General features: G+C 42.0%; 1 protein-coding gene across 1 annotated transcript; it reads right to left on the bottom strand.

Annotated features, from left to right (window-relative positions):
* Positions 1 to 5,534: 5,534 nt before the first annotated feature.
* RPUSD3 (RNA pseudouridine synthase D3) lies at positions 5,535 to 21,421 on the bottom strand. Its single transcript, XM_081316797.1, has 9 exons — positions 21,166 to 21,421; positions 17,660 to 17,799; positions 15,784 to 15,828; positions 15,081 to 15,177; positions 13,517 to 13,624; positions 13,291 to 13,375; positions 12,736 to 12,862; positions 10,874 to 11,013; positions 5,535 to 5,976 (listed from the first exon to the last, which is right to left on the bottom strand). Exons 1-9 carry the CDS (start codon positions 21,240 to 21,242, stop codon positions 5,770 to 5,772), a joined length of 1,026 nt encoding a protein of 341 aa, XP_081172923.1. The 5' UTR covers positions 21,243 to 21,421; the 3' UTR covers positions 5,535 to 5,769.
* Between the last annotated feature and the right edge of the window lie 66 nt (positions 21,422 to 21,487).

The raw sequence follows: 21,487 nt of genomic DNA, 5'->3' as shown, positions 1-21,487 counted from the left end.
GACTTTCCCCCCATTGCCAGCAATGGGGTGGGCGCGGTTTTGGCGTGACGCATCTGGCCCGCGGGCCGGCAGTTTGACATGCCTGCCTGAGAAAGACACTGAGACGTGAGATGACTCACAGATTTTGGGGTATGCTAGAAATGTTTCAATAACCACTTCATTATAAATAATCATGCTTTTTGCCAGGTGTCCCATAGTTTCAGTTTAGGACAGGGGTCTTTCAAACTTGGCCCTTTTATGACTTGTGGACTTCAACCCCCAGAATTCCTTAGCTAGCGTGCCTGGCTGAGGAATTCTGGGAGTTGAAGTCCACAAGTCATAAAAGGGCCAAGTTTGAAAAACCCCTGGTTTAGGATATGCTCCCACAAATGGAAATGCTCCACTAGAGAGAAAAAAACTGGCTGGACTATAATTACCAACTTTCCATAATTCATCGTATTGGCTGGGAATGAGATTGGAGTACAACAGTATCTGACAGTGCCTAATTTCCTAACTTCTGTTCTTCCTGTTACTTTCCATATTTTGAGGCATAATCTGAGGTTTATTCTTATCTAGAAAACTCTAATCAATAGTGAATCTCCATGCTGTCCATGAAACTGTATGTTCCTGTGCCTCAGCATATTCTTTTCCTTGATCTTTCCTCCATCTGTTTGTGTTTCCCCTTCAAAATTATTCTAACTTTACTAGAACAATCTAAAATGGTTCTTCCCAGTCTCACTTGCCTTTCTAAATACTTCAGAGCTTTCTCAGCATCTTGTCCAGTGATCAATGCCCTTAACAGCAATTCAGACTCATTACTTTGGGGACTTTTTCTGCTTCTATAATTGCTTTGCCTTCATGTTATTGTATTTAGTCATCATCAAAATTGTAGTAAATGTCAAAAATTGTTATTCCTGTTTCAATTGGACATTTGAGCATGGAAGAAAAATAATTGTAAATTTGCTTTCTTTTAAGCCAGTAGCTAATTTTAATTTTTGCCAGTGGATTTATTTGATTGATTAGTTTTGGGGGTCACATTTCCTATTTAGAATTTGATTAATAGGACCTTTTGACTGATGTCTTCACCAAAGAATTAAACAAAGTATGGTTAAATTCAGTTTATGTAATGCATACTAAGATGGAATTTGAGTCCCCCCCTTTGGTTTTTTTGGAGTAATTCATAATCTTTACTAACCAGAGCATATTCAGCCCACTGAAGGCTTAAGAATATGCCTTTTATTGCTTTTGCATGGAGAACATGATGACTTGGAGATAAGGCTATAACCTACTCTTGGACTATGGCAGTAACTGTATTTGTACTGTGTCTCCCAAGGCCTTTCTCAGACATCAAATTCATCTCTTGACTGAAGGAAACCAACTGATCATAATGGAGTACACATTTTGTATTTAAAATGTTTTGCATTTAAGTTTTGTATTTTGTATTTAAAAAGTTCCAGAACCCATTCAGTCTACAAAATGTCCTTAGATGAGACTTGTATAGTCTTCTGCTTGTGATCTTGGTGAGAGATTAACAGCCACAATGTTTAATCTTGGCTTTGGTGATTCCTAAGCTTAGGCTTCCAAGCACTGTAGGACTGTATCTCTCATCAGCTTAAGATCCAGGGTAAGAAATTACTAAATCAGATGGACTAATTTACTTTGGCACAAGACTGCTTCTTAAATAAATGAGCTTGAAGTTCCCACATATTCTAGCATACTATTTCCATATAAATATATTCTATATATTTCCTACTAGCCCAGGCACCATATATAAAAGGAACTTGTGTCATGCAGTGGGAAATTCCTCTCTCTCCCAACTCTGCTAAATTTCAGTCTTTCAAATTTTTATAGGTATGCATATTTTTTTCTTAAAATAGGAAAGAATCCAGTCCAAAAATTTATATATTTATAAATTTTATTACAGTCCATAAAGTATGTATTTTAGGTAGTCAAGTATATCTTATTTTACTTTTAACATATTTACATTTAGGTCTTGTAACAGCGTGGTTTGTAAATTCTTTGTAAAACAATAAATTTTACTTTTGTAATCTACCAGTCTAATCCTTGGAGAACAGTTTTAATATTTAAAACCAACAAGTCAAAACCTTTTTCAGTGCTATCAAAAAGAAGAAAACGGGATAATCATTTATAGAAAGTAACAGAAACTGAAGCAAGCATTAGTAATGCTTTCTCCATTAGCAGTTCTTACTACAGTATGTGTGAGATAGAGCTGTCTATATTCTACATATAGAAATTTCCTTAGAACAGGGGTAGGCAACCTTGGCTCTTTTATAACTCGTGGATTTCAAATCCCAGAATTCCTGAGGAGTTGAAGTCCACGAGTCATAAAAGCACCAAGGTTGCCCACCCCTGCCTTAGAACAATGATTCTCAACCTTAGCAAGTTTTAAGATGTGTGGACTTCGACACCCAGAATTCTGGGAGTTGAAGTGCACACATTTTAAACTTGCTAAGGTTGAGAAAAACTGCCTTAGAACACTAGTAACTTTTAGATGTCCACCATTCTTTACAGAACTACTCTTACAACTAGGAGAACTGCTTCCTCAAACACCTAGATTTATGCAAGCTGTGGTCTTCTGGACGTTACTGGATTCCAACATTAAGCCAATACATTTATAGACATTATATACATTCTAATTCATAATTTAAGCCACTTTCTGGACTGCAGTTGTCACATTACTGTACATGTTCACGTATAAGCCATACTGCAGATAAGCTGGCCCTTAAAATTTTTGTACATCTTATTTTTCATAATTGGCTTATCTGCATGCCATATATTTTATGGTGTTTGAGTTAAAAATTCAAGGGCTGACCTATCTGCAATTGGGCTTCTACATTGGTATATATGGAATATAAGGGTACTTTAAAAATAATATTACCACATATACTTGCATAACCCAACCAAATTTTGGAACTGTATTTTGGCTCCCCCAATTCTTCGTTTATCCAAGAATGTCTATGGGACTCTTAAGATCAAGTATTTTAGATCTTCAGCCTAACCAAAGTTGCATATAATTGATATAATTTTTTTTCCAGATGTTGCAAACACTATATGCAAGGATAAATTTCAGTTCCTCTTTATTCTCTCAAGTCTAGTGTAACTGAAGACCATCTGCACGTACAACTGGAATAGGTGACTTTTTTATCAAAATAAATTCTAGGTTGTACTTTTTATAGTGGATACCTGGGTGTGGAGAAGAATCTGCAGATGTGTTGCAATTCTTCATGTTATTGTCAGGTAAATAGCTATGATCCTCCAAAGCTCTCCCAGTACGGGTTATCATCATTAATGAGCAAAATGAAAGTGCGCTTGTCCACTTTCTTGGTTGCATCAGGCCTAAGACCAGTGGTGGGATTCAGCTAGGTGAACAACCGGTTCTCTGTGTGGATGCCACTTCTGGAAGTCCATTCTGGGTCTGGGCAACAAAAAATCAGCTACCGATTCTGCCGAAGTGGTGCGAACCAGCTGAATCCCACCACTGTTTAAGACAATATATAACTTGCTGCTTCTTGTCCACTTCTGAACACAACTTAATATTCCTTCTTGTAGCAGAACTTCAGAAGTAAAAAGGTAGAACTTGGTGGCCGGGATAAGATACAGATATGGGCAGTGGTTATGGAAAAGATCCAGGTACTGTCTTTCTCACTTTAAAAGCTTTCTCACCGACTCGAAGCCAAAGATTCCAATTGTTTTTGCAGAGGAAAGCTTTTGCAAAGGCAGATAAACCTCTGGCCCTGCCAGCAGCCTGTGTCCAAAGTCCATACGGCAACCAAGTGGTTTGCAAATTAGCCATGTTTCTCCCTTACAAAACAGGGAGAGAAAATTTTCATGTCAGCAGAAGGCAAACTTTCAAATCACACAGACCCTCCCCACAGAATAATAATGAAAAAGAGCTTGCTGCCAGGGAGAGGAGCCAGGTGTTTGAATACATCTACTTATTTTCAACTTGTGAGAACTGCAAAACTTACAAGCTTGCTAACGCCTGTGGTCCAGAAATGATAAAAAGAGGCAAAAAAATGAGGAACATTAGGTGAAGCTTCTGCTGTATATCACTGGTTGAAATTTAATAATTAAAAGCCTAGGAAAAATAAACTGTGTTTTATTGCTCTTGCTCTATCCCTTGATTAATATTTACCTTTTGCGCTTAATAATGACATCTAATCCAAGCAACATCAACAGAGCACATGTTAGTCACCAGGACGACTCTGAAGTAATTTGCATCCTGAAAACTAATTAAAATGTTTTATGAAACGCTGACATCTTGTAAGGGTAGACTATTTTCAATTTTATTATTTTTAATCTACCAATACAGCACAATAGCAGCTGAAAAAGTTACTGTTGCCTGATCTAAGTCACTCTGAGAATATTTAAGAGCGAATTAGATACTTTTTGACATGAAAACTCTGAGCTCCATGCAACTGAGAACAAGACATAAATATCTGGAATCGGCAGCAACCGCCTACTATACCGTGCACCAAAGAAGTAATTTATGGGCAAAATCATTCTGAAATTCAGAACTCTCCTTTGCATTTTTCAACATGGTAACTCATTTGATAACTAAAAATTGTTGGAAAAGAACATTCCCCTAATTTTTCTCCAGCCGGAGGCTCAGCTTCTTCCTATCCACCTAGCAGCATCAGCCCTAAGATAACACATTTGTGTATTGCTTCTTAATATTGAGAAAATATTAATAGCAACAGTACTTAGACTTATATACCGCTTCACAGTGCTTTACAGCCCTGTCTAAGCGGTTTATAGAGTTAGCATATTGCCCCCAAGAATCTGGGTCCTCATTTTACTCACCTCAGAAGGATGGAAGGCTGAGTCAACCTTGAGCTAGTGAGAATTGAACTGCCGAAGTGCTGGCAACTGGCAGTAAGCAATACTGCAATACTACCTTCTAACCACTGGGCCACCAGGGCGCTTTAAGTACAATTACCTTCACACAACAATATGTAAACTAAATATTAAGAATGCATAAATCCTAATAATAATAGGGTCTGGGTTGCTGTGACACTACCACACATAGGCGTAAAGACTGATGGTTAAAAAATAAATAAATCAGTTCTGTGGGTACAGGAGCAGCTTTTAATAAAAACAAACTAACTCACAAATGTTCACTTTAAAATACCTTTTTAGCCAGATTATACCAGCTAGGTTTTTACTTAAAAATTTCCTTCCTGTCGGTGCTCATCTCTGTTTCAAAGCCGAAGAGCCAGTGCTTGTCCGAGGACGTCTCCGTGGTCATGTGGCCGGCATGACTAGACGCCAAAGGCGCACGGAACGCTGTCACCTTCCCACTGTAGTGGTCCCTATTTTTCTACTTGCATTTTTATGTGCTTTCGAACTGCTAGGTTGGCAGAAGCTGGGATGAGTAACAGGCGCTCACTCTGTTATGCGGCACTCGGGATTCAACCCGCCAAACTGCCGACCTTCTGATCGACAAGCTCAGCGTCCTAACCCACTGAGCCACTGCGTCCCCATATATATATATATATATATATATATATATATATATATATATATATATATATGTATGTATGTATGTATGTATGTATGTATGTATGTATGTATATAAAAGCCTTTTCCTTTTTTTATTGAAAAGTTTTACAATACATTTTTTAAATATATAAAAGCCTTTTCCTGAAGAAGCCAAGTTTTCTTCTGTAACCATGGGAACTTTTCCTTGTGTGGGAGCTCTGCTGCTGGATTTTAAGGCAGCCGCATCCAGCAATGGGTGAATTCAGACAAGTCCTTTGCATACTTTTTTCACTGCGTGCTTCTCTCAGGGGGCAGGTTAAGTCCGAGATTATGAAGGGTCTGGAGGAAGAAAGGAGGAGGGGGGGCCACTAACAGAGTGCGGGAAGAACAGCAACCATCAGGGAGGAGAAGCTGGTGAAGGTGGAGGTGAAGCTGCAAGCGAAACACCACCTGTTCCCGCAACCGGAGCTTTTGCATCAAATGTTCCCCTAGAATCTGCCAAGAGGTTGGGAGAGCAAGAGAAGGAATGGTATCATAAAGAGTTCCTACGTCAATCCTACTTGCAATCGTTATTTTACAGGTACTTCTCTACTTGCGACCGTAATTGACCCCAGAATTAACGATCGTAAGTCACTGCAGTTATTAAGTGGGCCACCGTGTGACTAGGCCTGATTTTATCTCACTTTTTTTTACAGCGGTTGTTAAATGAATGTGATGGTTGTTAAGTGAATGTATTTTACCCAGTGGGCGTTTTTTTTTGCCAGAAAACAGAAGTAACTGCTGGAAACCAATTAAAAAAATGTCAAAAATCGTGTCCCAAAGGCGCTTTTTCAAAAGACAACTGGACTTTGGTTTTCCTTGAAGACGTTTCGCTTCTCATCCAAGAAGCTTCTTCAGTTCTGACTAAAGGGTACAGGATGGAAGGTTTTAAGTCATTTGGCCAGAATTGAAGAAGCTTCTCGGATGAGAAGCGAAACATCTTCAAGGAAAAACAAAGTCCAGTTGCCTTTTGAAAAAGCCCCTTTGGGACAACCCATGACCTGGATGACTGGGAATCTCCACAGACATCAAAAATGGTGTTACGAGACTCTTCATAGACATTTAGAGAAACAGCATCCAGAGACCTCAACAGCTCTGTATGGACATCACCTATATCTCAGTTCTTGGAAAGCATCCTCACTTTAAGTGTTCGTAATTGTATTAGACTGGACGATGGTGCCGCTAACTGATCTTAGCAGCCAAGTTAATGAAAGGAAAACAGTATGCCAACTTCTAAGCATGGGAAAATGAAATGGGAAAACAAAAAATGGAAGCCTCTTATCGCTACAGGAGTGTGTCTGTTTTTCAACTTAACTTGGCAGCTTCTCTGACAGCTGCTCTCCAATCAACCCTGATCAACTCCCGTATCTGAACTGTTTGAGCAAATAACCAGGGACAGAAGCTTGGCCTGTCTAAATAAAAAGCATCCCGTGTTCTGCCACTGAGCTACTCCCTTCCCCAAACATCACTTCTGAAGTTATAAAAGTCCTTATTATTTCCTGCCTTTTATCTATAGAGCACTCAAAGGTAAACAGTCTAAATTATTATCAGCTAACATGCAATTGCCTTTATTGGTGGTGCAATTCAAAAAAGACATGGTTGGAAGGGACAGGCTTAATTCCTCTATTGAAAATGGAAGAAGAAATAAATTTATTTCTGGAAGAAAGGCACTCCGTTGCTTGCAAGTGGCCAAGGAGAAGCTCCTTTCTCCTATATCTCACAACTGGGCCACTGAGAGTATTATTTATAGCCACAAAATATACAAATAAAGTAAGACTGAGGTTCAGACCAAATCTTGTTACAGCCTCTAAAGGATTTCAGAATGTGGATGGAAGCCAATGTAATGCAATTTGTCACTTTGGAGAAACAGTCCCAAAGGTGCTTTTTCAATAGGCAACTGGACTTTGTTTTTCCTTGAAGATGTTTCACTTCTCATCCAAGAAGCTTCTTTGGTTTTGACTGAAAGGTGCAGGATGGAAGGATTTCAATCATTCAGTCAGAGCTTAAGAAGCTTCTTGGATGGGACTTCCGGTGGCTCCGCGGCGACGAAGGGAGCCTTCCCGGGCTGCCCGCGGCTCAGCTGTTGTTTTTTCGCCCGAAACAGCGCCGATCAGCTGTTCGGGCGAATCCGAAGCCCCCTCCTCGGGAGAAGAGGAGAGGGCGAGCTCCCAGGTAGGGGTAGAGTTCTCCAGGGCCGCCTGAGCTTATGGCTTGGGCGGCTGAAGGATTGAACTCCCCCGTAGCCTGGGCTGCTCCCAGCTGGCCGTCGCCTCTGCTCCTGACTTCTTGGAGCAGAGCCAGCCGTCTGCGACCACCCCTGCCTGAAGGAATGACTATGATTTAAAGGAGCAGGCAGAGCGATACAAGAGGAAATGGTAAAGAGGATTACTATGTTTTACTCTCCAGCTTGATGGACTTTTTTGGATTACAAATCTGAAGTGAAAGTGCGTCATATTTGGTAAAAGATGGCGGCTAAACCACCCCCTAAAACTCTTCGGAGTGCTGGAACTTCTCCCGTGCAACAATCATTATTGCAGGCGCTGCATCCTCCTGATGTATTGACATCAAAGGACTTACAAGATGCTCTTGAAAAACATACCCAGGTAATTTTGGAATCAATTAATATTAGATTTGCACAGATGGAGGAGAAATTGGAGAAATTGGAGGAGAGAATGGAGGAGAGGATGGAACAGAAGCTCAAAGCAATGAGGGTAGACATCTTGACTTCAGTGTGTAAAGTGGCTCGGTGTGTGGAAGAATTGGAGGAAAAGCTAGAAGACTTGACTCAAAAGAATGCTATATTAGAAGCAAAAGTATTGGAGAATGAAAATAAAATGGAAAAGGAACTGTGTCTTGCTCAATATTTCCAGATGCAGTTTGCCATTAGAATTAGAGGCTTAAAGGAGAATACTAAGGAAGATCTAAAGCAGCTGGTTTCTGAGGCTTTTGAAATAGTGTTGAAACAGCCAGCATCTGAAATAAAAGGAGGCATGGACAAAGTGTTTCGTGTGAATTCATGGATTGCCAGACAGAGGAAGTTGCCTAGAGATGTGGTGGTATATTTTGCAAAAAGGGAAACTAGAGATGAAGTTATACAAGCTGCTTATGATACTAAAGTTATGATTGCTAATCAAGAAGTTTTGGTCTTAAAAGAAATTCCTCCAAAGATTCTAAGGAGAAGGAAGGATTTTACATTTCTTGTGCAAGAGCTCAAGCAGCGAGATATAAGGTTCAGATGGGAGATCCCAGTGGGGTTGATGGTGACGCACGAAGGTAAAAAGTACCGTTTGGTTACTGTGATGCAAGCGCGTGATTTCTACAATAATGTTTTAAATGCAACGCCATTAACACTTTTGGAAGCTGGAAAGGGATCTGGAGAAGGAGCGCATCAAGAGGCCGAAGATGGTCAGATAGAAGACAACGGTGTTGGAGGAGATCAAGATATAACCTCGTCGGATGAATCTATAAAACAGAGGGTGACGCGTGCTGCTGCAAAACGATCTAAGAAGAGAAAGTAGCAGGAATCGCAGAAGTCTTTGGAACTTTTACGATATAGTCAAGTAGTCAAGTAGGGGAGGGGGGAAAAGATTTGGGTGTAGACGCAATATATTTTTATATTTGGTGGTTTTGTGGAAAGGCTGAGCTTTTTTGGATTAAAGTTCAAGTTTTGTTTGCAATCTTTTTTTTTTTCTTCTTTTTTCTTTTTTGTTGTGTTTGGAATAATTATAGATGTGGTACTGGAAGAGGAACGGTCGATTACAGAAGAGTTGACTTTAAAGTTTTTTTGATTTGGGATCCTTGGTTAATTTGGAAAATTATTTGTAAGAATGTTATATCATGGAATGGATAAAATGGATGGAGTTTATTTAGGATAAGTATAGGGTTGAGAAGGGTTTTTTTTTTCTTTTTCCTTTTTTTTTGTCTTTAATATATGTTTAATACTATTAAGGTTTGTTCCATTCTATATAAGCTAGAGAGTGTCCTTTTCTTATTCTAGTTTTTTTTTATATATATATTTAATATTGTTAAGGTTTGTTTTATCCTATATAAGCTAGAGAGTGATGGATTTTAGAATTTATAGTTGTTAGTATATGGTTGCTTAGGTTTGCTTTTTTTTATATATATATATACCTTGTATTCAGCTCTGGGAAGTAGGGGGGGGGAGGGGGGGAGGTAGGGGGGGGAGGAGGGAGGGGGGAGGAGGGGAGGTAGGGGGGGAGGAGGGAGGGGGAAGGGGGGTTTTTTAAAGGAAAATTGTATTTTAAAACTTTTCAATAAAAAAAAAAAGAAGCTTCTTGGATGAGAAGTGAAATGTCTTCAAGGGAAAACAAAGTCCAGCTGCCTTTTGAAAAAGCACCTTTGGGACAACCATGACCTGGATGACTGAAGCTCTCTCTAGACATCTGTTCTGTTCCAGCCTACGACCGGCCCTGTTTGAATGTCAGGGACAACCCCTTTTTATAGTCAACAGGCTGGAAAAACCCAACCAAATTTATTTACAAAGAAATCAAAAGTTCAAACAAGAGTTAAACAGGAATAACAGACCAGGACTCTAGCAGAAGATCTTCAAACGGTTGCCTTCAGCAACCAGCACCTCCCACACCTTCCCCTTTTATCAGCAGTCCCAAGGCATGGCTTCTCATTACCTTCTCCTCCTCTCACTGAGTTGTCTCATTGCCTTTCTCTGTTCTGCTCTGCTGGATTGCCTCCTGCTCCTAGTGTCCCTGAATAGATCCAGCTGTGAATCATCTACATCCAATACCTCGTGCTCACACGGCTGAGTCTGATGAGGAACATGACGGGAGGGGCCAGGCTGACAGTCCTGCAGTGCATCAGAGCCTCCCTCTGACACCAAAGGCTCTCCAAACCCCTTCTCTTCCTCCTCCTCTTCAGAATCATTGGACTCAGCTGCCGATATCTCAGGCTGATGCTGAATCACAACATCAAAAATTGTGGTTATGTGAGTGCGGGATGCTGCAAATGGCTGTTAGGCGAGTTAGTGGCCAAGCAACCAAAATGCAATCACATGATGGCGTTTGCAATGTCCCACAGTCAAGTGACAACTGTTTCATGATGGTTTTGTCAAAAACCAGTACTTAACATCTGGCTTTGGTTATAGCAAAGCTATAACCGCAGCAAAACATTGTTTCGCTTAAAGACCTTGGATTCACTTAACAACCACTACAACCACTATAAAATTGGGTCGGTCACACAACTCCCCCATTTTATGACTGTCACATCATACCACCGTAAGGGGCAGGCTCCATTATGGTGGTATGTTGAGGACTACCTGCATAGAATATCTCTACGTGTCTCAAACTCCAGGACCAGCATCCATTTTGCAATTTGGTACCTGTGTCCGAGGCGGACTCTCCTCAGCGGACAAGAGAAAGGGTTCTCCAAGAACTGTTCCCACCCGAGGTGAATACACATGATCGCCTAGCACTGGGCTGAGGATCAACGTCAGGTGTACCTGCAGCTGGTTCCGAAAGGCTGCCATAGAGAATATAAGAGAAGAAGAACGACAATTTAGAGCTGGCTATTCCCACCAAGAAACATCAACTCCAATTCCAACGGTTCGGCAGGACCTGCTAAGCTTGCTTTTTTTTTTAAGGGATTTATAATAGGGTCTACACATGGCATTCAAAAATAGGATAAAATAAAAACAATAACACGTCCTCATTCTATCCCAATCCTCTGCCCAAAAATATGATCATCTACACCGGGAGAAAAAAAAGCACTCAAAAGGTCAAGTCTTAATTACATGGGGTTTTTTCCTTCCCCCCCCCCAGCATGCATTTTGCAAAGTGTTTGGAAATAAGTGAGAGGAAACAACAAAGTGATGGAACGTGGGGGAAAAAACACAGGAAGAATAAGAGCAGGTAATTTGGGGTGGAGTTGTAAGAGAAAGAGCAAAGAAAGAGCATTAAAATCAGAGACAGATGACAGAAATATAAGAGGTACCGGAAAAACGTAATAGTCAACTTGCCAGAGAAGCTCCATCCTCTATATAAATGAGGACACTGTCAAATTCCATTTAGTTTGTGGGAAATCAGGTAAAAATAACAAGTTTCTGTACAATCATGAGAATCAGAACTTGATTCCTAAGTTTCTTTGCTTGTTTTTAAAGGTCACAAATGCCAAACTGCTTGACTTATGACCGTTCAAGATTACAATGGCCTCAAAAAGGATGCTTTACAGCCCATAAAGCAGGCGTCATAAAATGCTACTCCCCACCTTGTGGTCATGTGACCTGACCAATTTCTGGTGCTTGGCAACCAGTGCTCATTTGCAACCAGTTGCCAAGCACCCTCCAATCATGGGACTGCCATTTGCAATCTTCTTGGGAGGCAGGGAACATTGCAAGCAGAGGGGATGGGGGTGAACTGAAATCCTTCTGTGGGGTACAGGAACTGAGCTGAAATCAGCCAGCCGAAGGATTTCTCATGCATGCATGAAGGGGAGGGAAAATCCTAAAGATTTCAGCTCTGTTCCTGCAGCTTGACGAAGGATTTTCCCTCTGTGCACAGAGGGAAGGGAAACTCTCTTATTGGGTTGCAGGAAGATTTGTGAGCGAAAGGGCTGCCTGCCAGGAGGATTTCAGTTTCGTACAGAACTGAATTCCTCTTGGCAGGCACATCGTTTTGCTCCATCTGCTTAACAATGCAGGAGATTGCTTAATGGCTGCTATCAGAGTGCTGGGACTGTGGTTGCTGAGCAAGGCAGTCATGTGGGCATCTTGCTTAACAACCGTTTTATTCAATGACTGAGATTGGGAATTGCAACCAGGAACTCCATCACTAAGCAATCCAGTCATAAGAGACACGGTCATGCAGCCGTGCCAACTTGCAATGGCTGTTCCAGCAATTCCTGTTGCCGCCATTAAGTGAATCCTGTATGGTTGCAGCATCCCACAGTCATGTGATTGCCATTTGCGACCTCCTGCAAGCTTCCTCACTGACTTTGGTTGTCAGAAGTCAGCAGGGAAGTTGGCCAATAGTGATCACATCACAATTTTGAGCTGGTTGCCGAGAGCCCAAACAGCAATCATTTAACTGCAGCGCATTAAGCACCCTTATAACTTCTAATGGTGACTGAATGAGTGGCCATTAAACGAGGACTACATGTCATCCGCTTTTCAGGACAGTTGAATTGCCCACTTTGGGCTGCTGTCCCCTTAGGCCTCCTCTGCTCTACTGAGGCTTTGTAACTCACTTGTCACTGGCTGCAGCTGCAAAAGGGCACAGCCCTCCTTTGAGTCCAGCACTTTGTAGTAAGTCAGTGTCTTTTTTACCTCCTTCATTTTCAGGCTCTTACGAGAAGGGGAAGCCACTGGCACTACCTGTAATCCAGAGAGATATCGGCATTAGCACACGCTCTGACCACCTGTCAAGCACAAAGGATCAAAACCAAGTGTTACACTCCAGGCCAGAAGAATTATTATTCAAGCCTATACACATGAAACTAGTCAACTAACGGTTAGCACTAAACTGGTGCTAGATAAGTCAACAGAATTTGGGTGGGGGGCCTAGATTGGGATCTCTTATGGTGATGCAAGGATTCCAAACTGATGATGCATTTAATTCCACCCTCCATATTTCTGCTTGCTCTTCTCCCACACCACCTAACTAAATCTGTGCCCATGGCAGGAAGTGCAATCCCAGACTGGCAATACTGGGATTCTTCTGAATCTGTTACCCTCCCTGTCTGGAACAACAGCTAGAAGCCTCCTAGAACCACAATCTAAAACTCCTCCATCCATGCCTTTACCAGATCAAAGCCATGAAGGTCCACCAGCTTGAGGCCTGTATGAATTTCTCCTTCTGTAGCTACTGGAGTCCTAGTAGTAACAGCACTGCAAGGAGAAGGATATCAGGCAATGCTTTGGAAATAATAAGTATACTTGGATTGCAAATTTTCCAACTAAGAAAAGTAGTGATTCCACACTTTCCCATCCATCCCCCAAACAGGAAAACAATAGAAAATGTTTTCTCACCAGTAAGTAGCAACTGGATCTTTTTTCTTCTTACGCTGAATATAAAAATCTTGGAGATATTGGGTGGTGTTTGGGCAACTTGACAGCAGAACAAGTCCAGAACCTTCCCTACAAAAATGCAAAGTCTTTTTAAAACATCCATCTAACAAGAGCTATTAATAAATCTCACTGAATGGAAAACTAAGGCTTTGTTTGAGACTACTCAACTAAATTTATAGTCATGAACTTTGGATATTTTCCATTCTAAAATGCAGCCTGAGTTTACATCATATCATGAGTCATGGCTGGCTTAGCCCATAATCCTGGATAATCATATAACTGGCTTGAATATACTAACCAAATCAGACAAACTCGACTTATAACCAATTAAGCCCATAATTATGTTGTAATGGTCATTTAGTGGGTCACCATGTGACATACCCAATTTTATGACCCTTTTTGTAGCAGTCAGTAAGTGAATGCAATGGGATTAAACAAATGTGATACCATGTTTCCCCGAAATTAAGACCCAGTCTTTTTTTTTGCCTCCAAAAGAGGCACTAGGTCTTTCAGAGAAATTTCAGAGAACGTCTTACCTTAGGACCACCACAGCCAGGCCTCCCACATCCCAACACCTGTCGCGCTGCTGCTTGACTTCTTCTGCGGCCGCTTGTTGTCACTTGTGGCCGGACACCATGTGGCACATTGTGTTGTTGCCGCTAGTCAAGGCAGGAGGCCGCATGGTGCTATGTGCCATTTCTGCTACTCGCGGTAGGATGCGTGACTCTTTGGGCTGTTTCTGCTGCTCGCGGCAGGATGCCACACAGCGCTTTGGGCCGTTTCTGCTGCTCACGGCAGGACACTGCATGGCTTTTTGGGCTGTGTCTGTCAGCAGCAGAAAAGGCCCAAAGAGTCATGTGGCGCCCTGCTGCGAGCAGCAGAAATGGTGCAAAGCACCATGCGGCATCCTGCTGTGAGCAGCAACAGCCCGAAGCACTGTGCAACCTCCTGCTGCAAGCGGTGGCACTGGCGTGGCATGCCACGCGGCTTGACAAATGTCGGGGCATGAGAGGCCTGGCTGTGGCGGTCCTACCGGTAAGCAAGTACGAGGTGTGTGGGGCAGCTTCATCCCGCCTATCCCTGCCCTAGCTTAATTTTTAGGCATGCACCTTGCCCCAAAACTAGGGCTTATTTTTGGAGGGCTTATATTAGGCCCACCCCCAAAAATCAAGCTAGGGCTTACTTTTTGGCTGTGTCTTACTTTCAGGGAAACATGGTAGTTATTAAGTAAACCCATTGTTTCTATCTGGCATTTTTTGCTGGAAAACAGAAGTAAACACCAGTTTGCATGCTGATTGGGAAATTCTCAGAGTTGAAGTCCACAAGTCTTAATGTTGCCAGGGTTGGAGACCCCTGATTAAGGGCATCAAATGATGGCCTACGAAGAAGCAACATTGTTTTTACAATTAAGCAGACTAGATGATGGAAGATAAGTAGTATGTGCACATATTAAATCATGATATCCTGACATAGCTTTCATCTATCACTTTTACATTTCCCCTGGAACTAAGATTCAGCTACTTACTTTTCTGGAGCTTTGATCACCTGGAGATCTTGTGGGAGATTTAGATTCTGGCTTAGCTGTGGCAGAACAGATTGCAAAGTCAGGTCTTCTGGCTTGCCTGTTGGAAGAAGAGAGAGGCTATCAATGGCACACATTTTAACCAAATCTCGTTTACCTCTCCTTCATTTGTAAGAGGTTTTCCCCCCTTACTACTGGAGGTCTGCTTGTCCTCCAGATTAAAATTAATATCAGTTCCCAATTCATTTGAAGAAAAAAAACTATTATTTTCACATTTCTCCTAAATTTGCAGAACAGTGCTAAACAGCCAATGTGCAAGTACCTTCACTGATTTTTTTTATTATTATTTTAATTCCATTTATATCCTGCCCTTCTCCGAAGACTCAGGGCGGCTTACAAGCTTAGCAGTAGCCTTCATTCTGCTTATTAGGGCTTTCACACACCCCCAAGCGGCATTATTACAAAGTCAGCTTAATTGCCCCCAACAATCTGGGTCCTCATTTTACCTACCTCGGAAGGATGGAAGGCTGAGTCAACCTTGAGCCTGGTGGGATGCGAACCTGCACTAATTGCAGGCAGCTGGTGTTACTTAAGGAGGCATTAGCCCACTGCGCCACCAAGGATAAAGAATGCTCCATCATTTCATTTATAAGAAAAGTATCCAAGGCAGCTATCCCATGCCCCATTCAATCACAGGACTGCATACCTGATATAGGAATACCGCAAGGTTTGTTAATGGCCACAAGTGTACCTGAAATACAAAATTGAAAGGACAAATAGCAATGAGTTCAAAGCAATTCCAGAACAGGCTTACAGATTACTCCACAATTCAAAACAATGGTATAGTGGGATTGTATAATTCACAGGTTATGGTGGGTTGGCTTTGGGGGAGTGGCTATGGCTATTTTATTACACTTCACAGTTCCCGTGTTCATTCCTTTCTTCCCATTTTCTTTTAAAATCAGGGGAAGGAGAAAGAGAATATATAGACATTTGAAAAAGGTACCAAGTAACTTAAGATGCAGTCTCTGTCAGTGTCCTATATAGGCTGTCCTTATTTAGCAATTACATTTGGGGCTGACAAATTGGTTGTTAAGCAAAACAATTGCTAAAATGAAATCCCATCTGGGCAAATGATTTTACTTCAACTTTTTTCTGCTTTACAGTTCTGTGAAGGACATAAATGCAAGGCTTGGTCCTAAAGTTACTTTCTCATCACTGTGGTAACTGTGAATGATGCTAAACGAGGACTGCCTGTATCAGCAGAAAGGAGTCCATTGCAAATGCTCGTGAATGACATAAATATCTATGTCTATTTCTTTTTTCAACAATAAAAACCACTTTTGATATTCCACTACAAAGTTTAGAATCCTGCAAGTCTGAGTATACATACAGGTAGTCCTCGACTTACAACCATTCGTTTAGTGACTGTTCAAAGTTACCAAGTTAGCACTGAAAAAGTGACTTGCAGCAGGACCGTTTTCCACCCTTACAATAGTTGCACATTCCCATGGTCACTTGATCAAAACTCAGATGCTTGGTTCATATTTATGAGGATTGCAGTGTGTCCCGGGATCGTGTGATCCACTTTTGTGACCGTCTGAGAAGCAAAGTCAATGGGGAAGCCAGATTCACTCAACCGTGTTACTAGCTTAACAACTGTGGTGATTCACTTAACAACTGTGGCAAGAAAAGTCGTAAAATAGGATCAAAGCTTACTTAACAACTGTTTTGCTTAGCAAGGGGAATTTGGGGCTCAACTGTGGTCATAAGTTGAGGATTAACCGTATGCCAAGATTCAACACACTGAACTATGATTTGCTCAACCGCATCATTTACTTAATAAACCATACTGGTTGAGATCGCACAACACAGTAAACCAAGATCAAGCCACATTATAGCTTAGCATCTTCAAACTAGGTCATATCCCTCCAATAGTCTTCAACAGACCTGTGCGCCACCAAACAGGAAGAAGCTTCCTAATTTATTTATTTAATTGGATTTATATACCGCCCTTTCCCGCAGGACTCAGGGCAGTTTACAGGGTATTTAAAACAGGAAATACAAAAGTTAAAAACAATTAAAAATAATTACAACAGTCCCTGAAAAAGTTAAAAAAAAACAATTAAAATTAAAATTCTCAGCCTGGGCCAGAGCGCTCGAAGAGCCAGGTCTTCAGGTCCCGGCGGAATGAATGGAGGTCATCAAGTATGGTAGCATATTAAAGGCTCAATAAAAGTCCAGTTGCCCTACTGGAGCCAAGCAGATGTTTCTGGGAAAAAGGACAAAGCCAATGTGAAGGCAAAAGTTTGCCGCTCCTTAGCTGCTGGGTATCCATTTGGGATATTACATGAAGGTCCTGTCCCCTCCTCTGCCCATTCGAATCTCCTGCCCTTCGGTTTCAATCTTTGCCCATAAGTTCCAGTACAAGGATGATCGATCAGGCCTTCCAAATGTTGTTGGGGTCTACTTACCATAATACCCAGCTGGCACAGCTAACCGAGGATGATAGGAATTTGAATTCAGCAATATCTGCAGGGTTCCCTACCATCAGCTCAAGAATTGTGAGAGAACAGACCTACCATCCGCATGTACTATAGACGCTTCCAATAGTTTCAGCAACGAATCAGGCTCCAGTGGCTTTAACGGTTTCAAGTAGTTTATTTTCCTGGGGGTTTCTCTCATTGACTTGTCTAATTTTTTTAGCTTCAACAAGTGATACCTAAGTCAAATGAAAATCGTTAGAAAAAAAACGCTTGTATTCTAAGCCAGCTATTATCTTCACATTCATTCTCTTTCCCCCCCCAATAATTATTACCTTTTAATCTAGATTGGGGGTCTTCAAACTTGGCCCCTTTATGACTTGTGGACTTCAACTCCCAGAATTCCTCAGCCAGGCATGCTAGCTGAGGAATTCTGGGAGTTGAAGTCCACAAGTCATAAAAGGGCCAAGTTTGAAGACCCCTGGGTTACAACATTAGTTTGCTATCTGCAACCTTAGCAGGGAGATTGCGACAAGGAAGGTCGATGGAGGAAGCCAGAGTCACTTAATGACTGCATGATTCACTTAACAACCATGGCTTCATGACAGCATAGTTTAGGGTTCTAAATTCCAGTCTCAATTGTGGTCCTAAATTAAGGACTACCTGTCTATAATTCAAGGCTCCTTTCTACTCTTTACTTTGGAACAAGTCCTGCCAGGCTAATTTCTGAATAAATATACATACATAGAAACTACTGCTATGGACAATTAACTCTGAATTGGAACAAAAGCAAAATCTTTTGAACAACTTCTTTTGCGTATGCTTGGACTATCAATCTGTCATGTCACACAATAGCTTGCTTTTCCTTTTCTTTTTTTATTGTCATCTTAAATGTAAGTTTTTCCTTGACTCTAACTGTGAAGAGAATGTACAGTTTTGCCCCAGAAATGCAGTACTGTGCTTTTTAGGATTTCATCCTGAATAATACATGGATCTGACATTTGTGAAAAGTCAGCATTTTTAGCAGTTACGGACTGATAATATGAAAGCTTGGTAAGGTGAGGAATTTCCTTAAGCATATTAACGGGAAAGAGAAAAAAACATTGGTTAGCCCTACTAAAAGGTTAATTATAGTCAAATGGATACACATGGTCAATTTTGAAGACCCCCTGATCTAGATGAATACCTTACCACCACCATTCTTGGTAGTTAACGACTGGAATTATGCTCATCAAAAGTTTCACATAAAGGGGAAACCTGTGGCAGCCTAGACGTTGCTGTATAGCAGTGAGTGTTTCGATCTGCAGAGCAGCAATCTCCAAAGAACCATGACTTCCTTCATGGTATATAAGAGATCAAGTAAGTGTGCAGCAATAGCACTTACACTTATATACCGCTCCATAGTGCTTTACAGTCCTCTCTAAGTGGTTTACAGAGTCAGCGTATTGCCCCCAACAATCTGGGTCCTCATTTTACCGACCTTGGAAGGCTGAGTCGACCTTGAGCAGGTCAGGATTGAACTCCTGCCAGTCAGCAGTTGAATTAGCCTGCAATACTACATTCTAACAATGCCCGGAGAGGAGAGGCGTTTTAATGTGAACGTAGTCAATCAGTGGTCTTCAAACTTGCTTATGCTGGCTGAGGAATTCTGGGAGGTGAAGTCCACAAGTCATAAAAGGGCCACGTTTGAAGACCCCTGCAGTAAATTAATAAGAACTACTCTAAAGGATCATTCCATACTAATTTTGAAACAAAGTTGACTTCCTCCGTCTTGAAATTCTCACAGGGCAGCTAGGTGTTTTATATGAAGCTGGGCTCAAAAAAAGAGCTTTCTAAACCTGTTAACATGAAGAAATTTTAGAAACATCCAGGCTTAGAACTGGAAGCTGATGTAAATACATATGGATTTGCTATTCTCTCTTCATTTTCAAACCAGGTAACAAGAATGGTCTATATATAAATAAATGAATATAAATGAAACAGCCATTCTTGTATTTCAATGTATTTCTAAGAAAATTTGAATTACAACGACAGCCATTCAGTACTTTCCTTGCTCAACTCCCATCGATTTCATTCATGAATTTATTTGGAGAGGCAGACAAAAGTAGCTCAAGGTAAACAGCTTCTCATTTATAAACCTGGCGAACGAAAAAACTATCCTGCATATCAATGTTTCTCAACCTTTGTTAAAATGTGTGGACTTCAACTCACAGAATTCCCCACATAGCTGGCAGGGGAATTCTGGGACCTGAAGTCCACACATCTTCAAGCTAGCAAGGTTGAGAAACATCGATGTACATGCTTGCAAGGTTGGTGCAATAAACAGAGCCCAAAAGATAGCTGGCTCGAATTGTCTCTCGGCTACTTTTCCTCTAATAGGAGAACTTCCAGCCATTCGGGAGGTATCTCTGCAGGTCCCTCGTGGTGAGAAATGCAGACAAGGGATGTCGCCACTGACGGAGCGTACTTCATCTCTCGCAGCATCTCTTGCTAGCATGCTAGCATGCTTGTTGAGCTTCTTCTGCCTGTCACATGTCTATGGAGATTCTCAGTCATCCAGGTCCAGGCAAAACAAGAAAGTCCAGTTTTATTTTTATTTTTATTACATTTATATCCCGCCCTTTTCCGAAGACTCAGGACGGCTTACAAGCTTAGCAGTAGCCTTCATTCTATGTATATGCCTGCTTGTTAGGGCTTTCACACACACCCCAAGCGGCATTATTACAAAGTCAGCTTATTGCCCCCAACAATCTGGGTCCTCATTTTACCTACCTCGGAAGGATGGAAGGCTGAGTCAACCTTGAGCCTGGTGGGACTTGAACCTGCACTAATTGCAGGCAGCTGGTGTTACTTAAGGAGGCATCAGCCCACTGCTCCACCAAGGCTCTATTGCCTCCTGAAAAAGCACCTTTGGAACAACCATGACCTGGATGACTGAGAATCTCCGTAGACATTTAGCTATGCACTTTGGGATGAAGCCCCTTCGAATGGGGCAGGAGTATGAAAGGATTCCCAGAAAAGGTTGCAGACGACAGGAACCATTTGCGTTTCAGTTTGAGATGCAGACCACACAGACTCATCCTCAACAGCCTGTGCCGGTCTTCAACAGTGAAGGGACACAGGGCAGAAAACATCCTGCAGCCAAGAAGGCTCCACACACATTTGCACTGCTCAGGTGACCCCTGAGGGCACAGCTAAACCTCCAAATGGCCTCAACGACTCGCTAAAAGGATCCAAATGACCAGCTGTCTGCAAGGAGTATAAATCTTTTCATTTCCCCCACCATCCAGTCAGAGCTGAAGAAGCTTCTTGGATGAGAAGCCAAACGTTTTTCAAAGAAAAAAACAAGAAAGTCCAGCTGCCTCTTCAAAAAGCACCTTTGGGGTGTTCTGCCTGTCAGGCACCACACCGACAGAAGCCCCGGCAGAAGAAGGCGAGTTAAGACGCTAACCGTGCAGGGGTCTTCAAACTTGGCCCTTTTATGACCTGTGGACTTCAACTCCCAGAATTCCTCAGCTCGCGTGCCTGGCTGAGGAATTCTGGGAGCTGAAGTCCACAGGTCATAAAAGGGCCAAGTGCTAATGGAAACTGACCGGTTTTCTTACCAAGCAGGCGGGGTGCTGAAATGCGCGCGCAGCCTACCGCGCGCGCAGCCCGCGCGGCGGAGGCTAATCCTGAACATCCCGAGCGCGCGGCGAACAGCTCGGCAGCATCTACTGGATGGTAGACAGACCTGCGACGACTGACTGTTAGAGGCGCGGTCGCTGCTGGGAGATGTAGTTTCCTGCGAGAGAGCAAATGTCGTATAGCACCGCCTCTTTTTCCCGTTTATAAAAAATAAATAAATCAGGAAGGCCCGCCCGTCCGAGGAACAGAACAGCCACTGACTGAAGTACCAATGCGCGGGAGGCGGAGCTCCAGAAACAA

The sequence above is a fragment of the Vipera berus genome, assembly GCF_964194415.1.
Source record: "Vipera berus genome assembly, chromosome: 2".
Lineage (NCBI taxonomy): Eukaryota > Metazoa > Chordata > Lepidosauria > Squamata > Viperidae > Vipera > Vipera berus.
The sequence above is the reverse complement of the archived record's forward strand: the minus strand, read 5'-3'. Positions and strand labels throughout refer to the sequence as shown.

Coding starts and splice junctions, on each gene's coding strand:
- RPUSD3 (XM_081316797.1), bottom strand. CDS start 21,242: ATGTTCAGGATTAGCCTCCGCCGCGCGGGCTGCGCGCGCGGTAGGCTG. Junction 15,829..17,659: donor GTCTATAGTACATGCGGATG/GTAGGTCTGTTC, acceptor TTTGTATTTCAG/GTACACTTGTGGCCATTAAC. Junction 13,625..15,080: donor GTGATCAAAGCTCCAGAAAA/GTAAGTAGCTGA, acceptor GCATTTTTGTAG/GGAAGGTTCTGGACTTGTTC.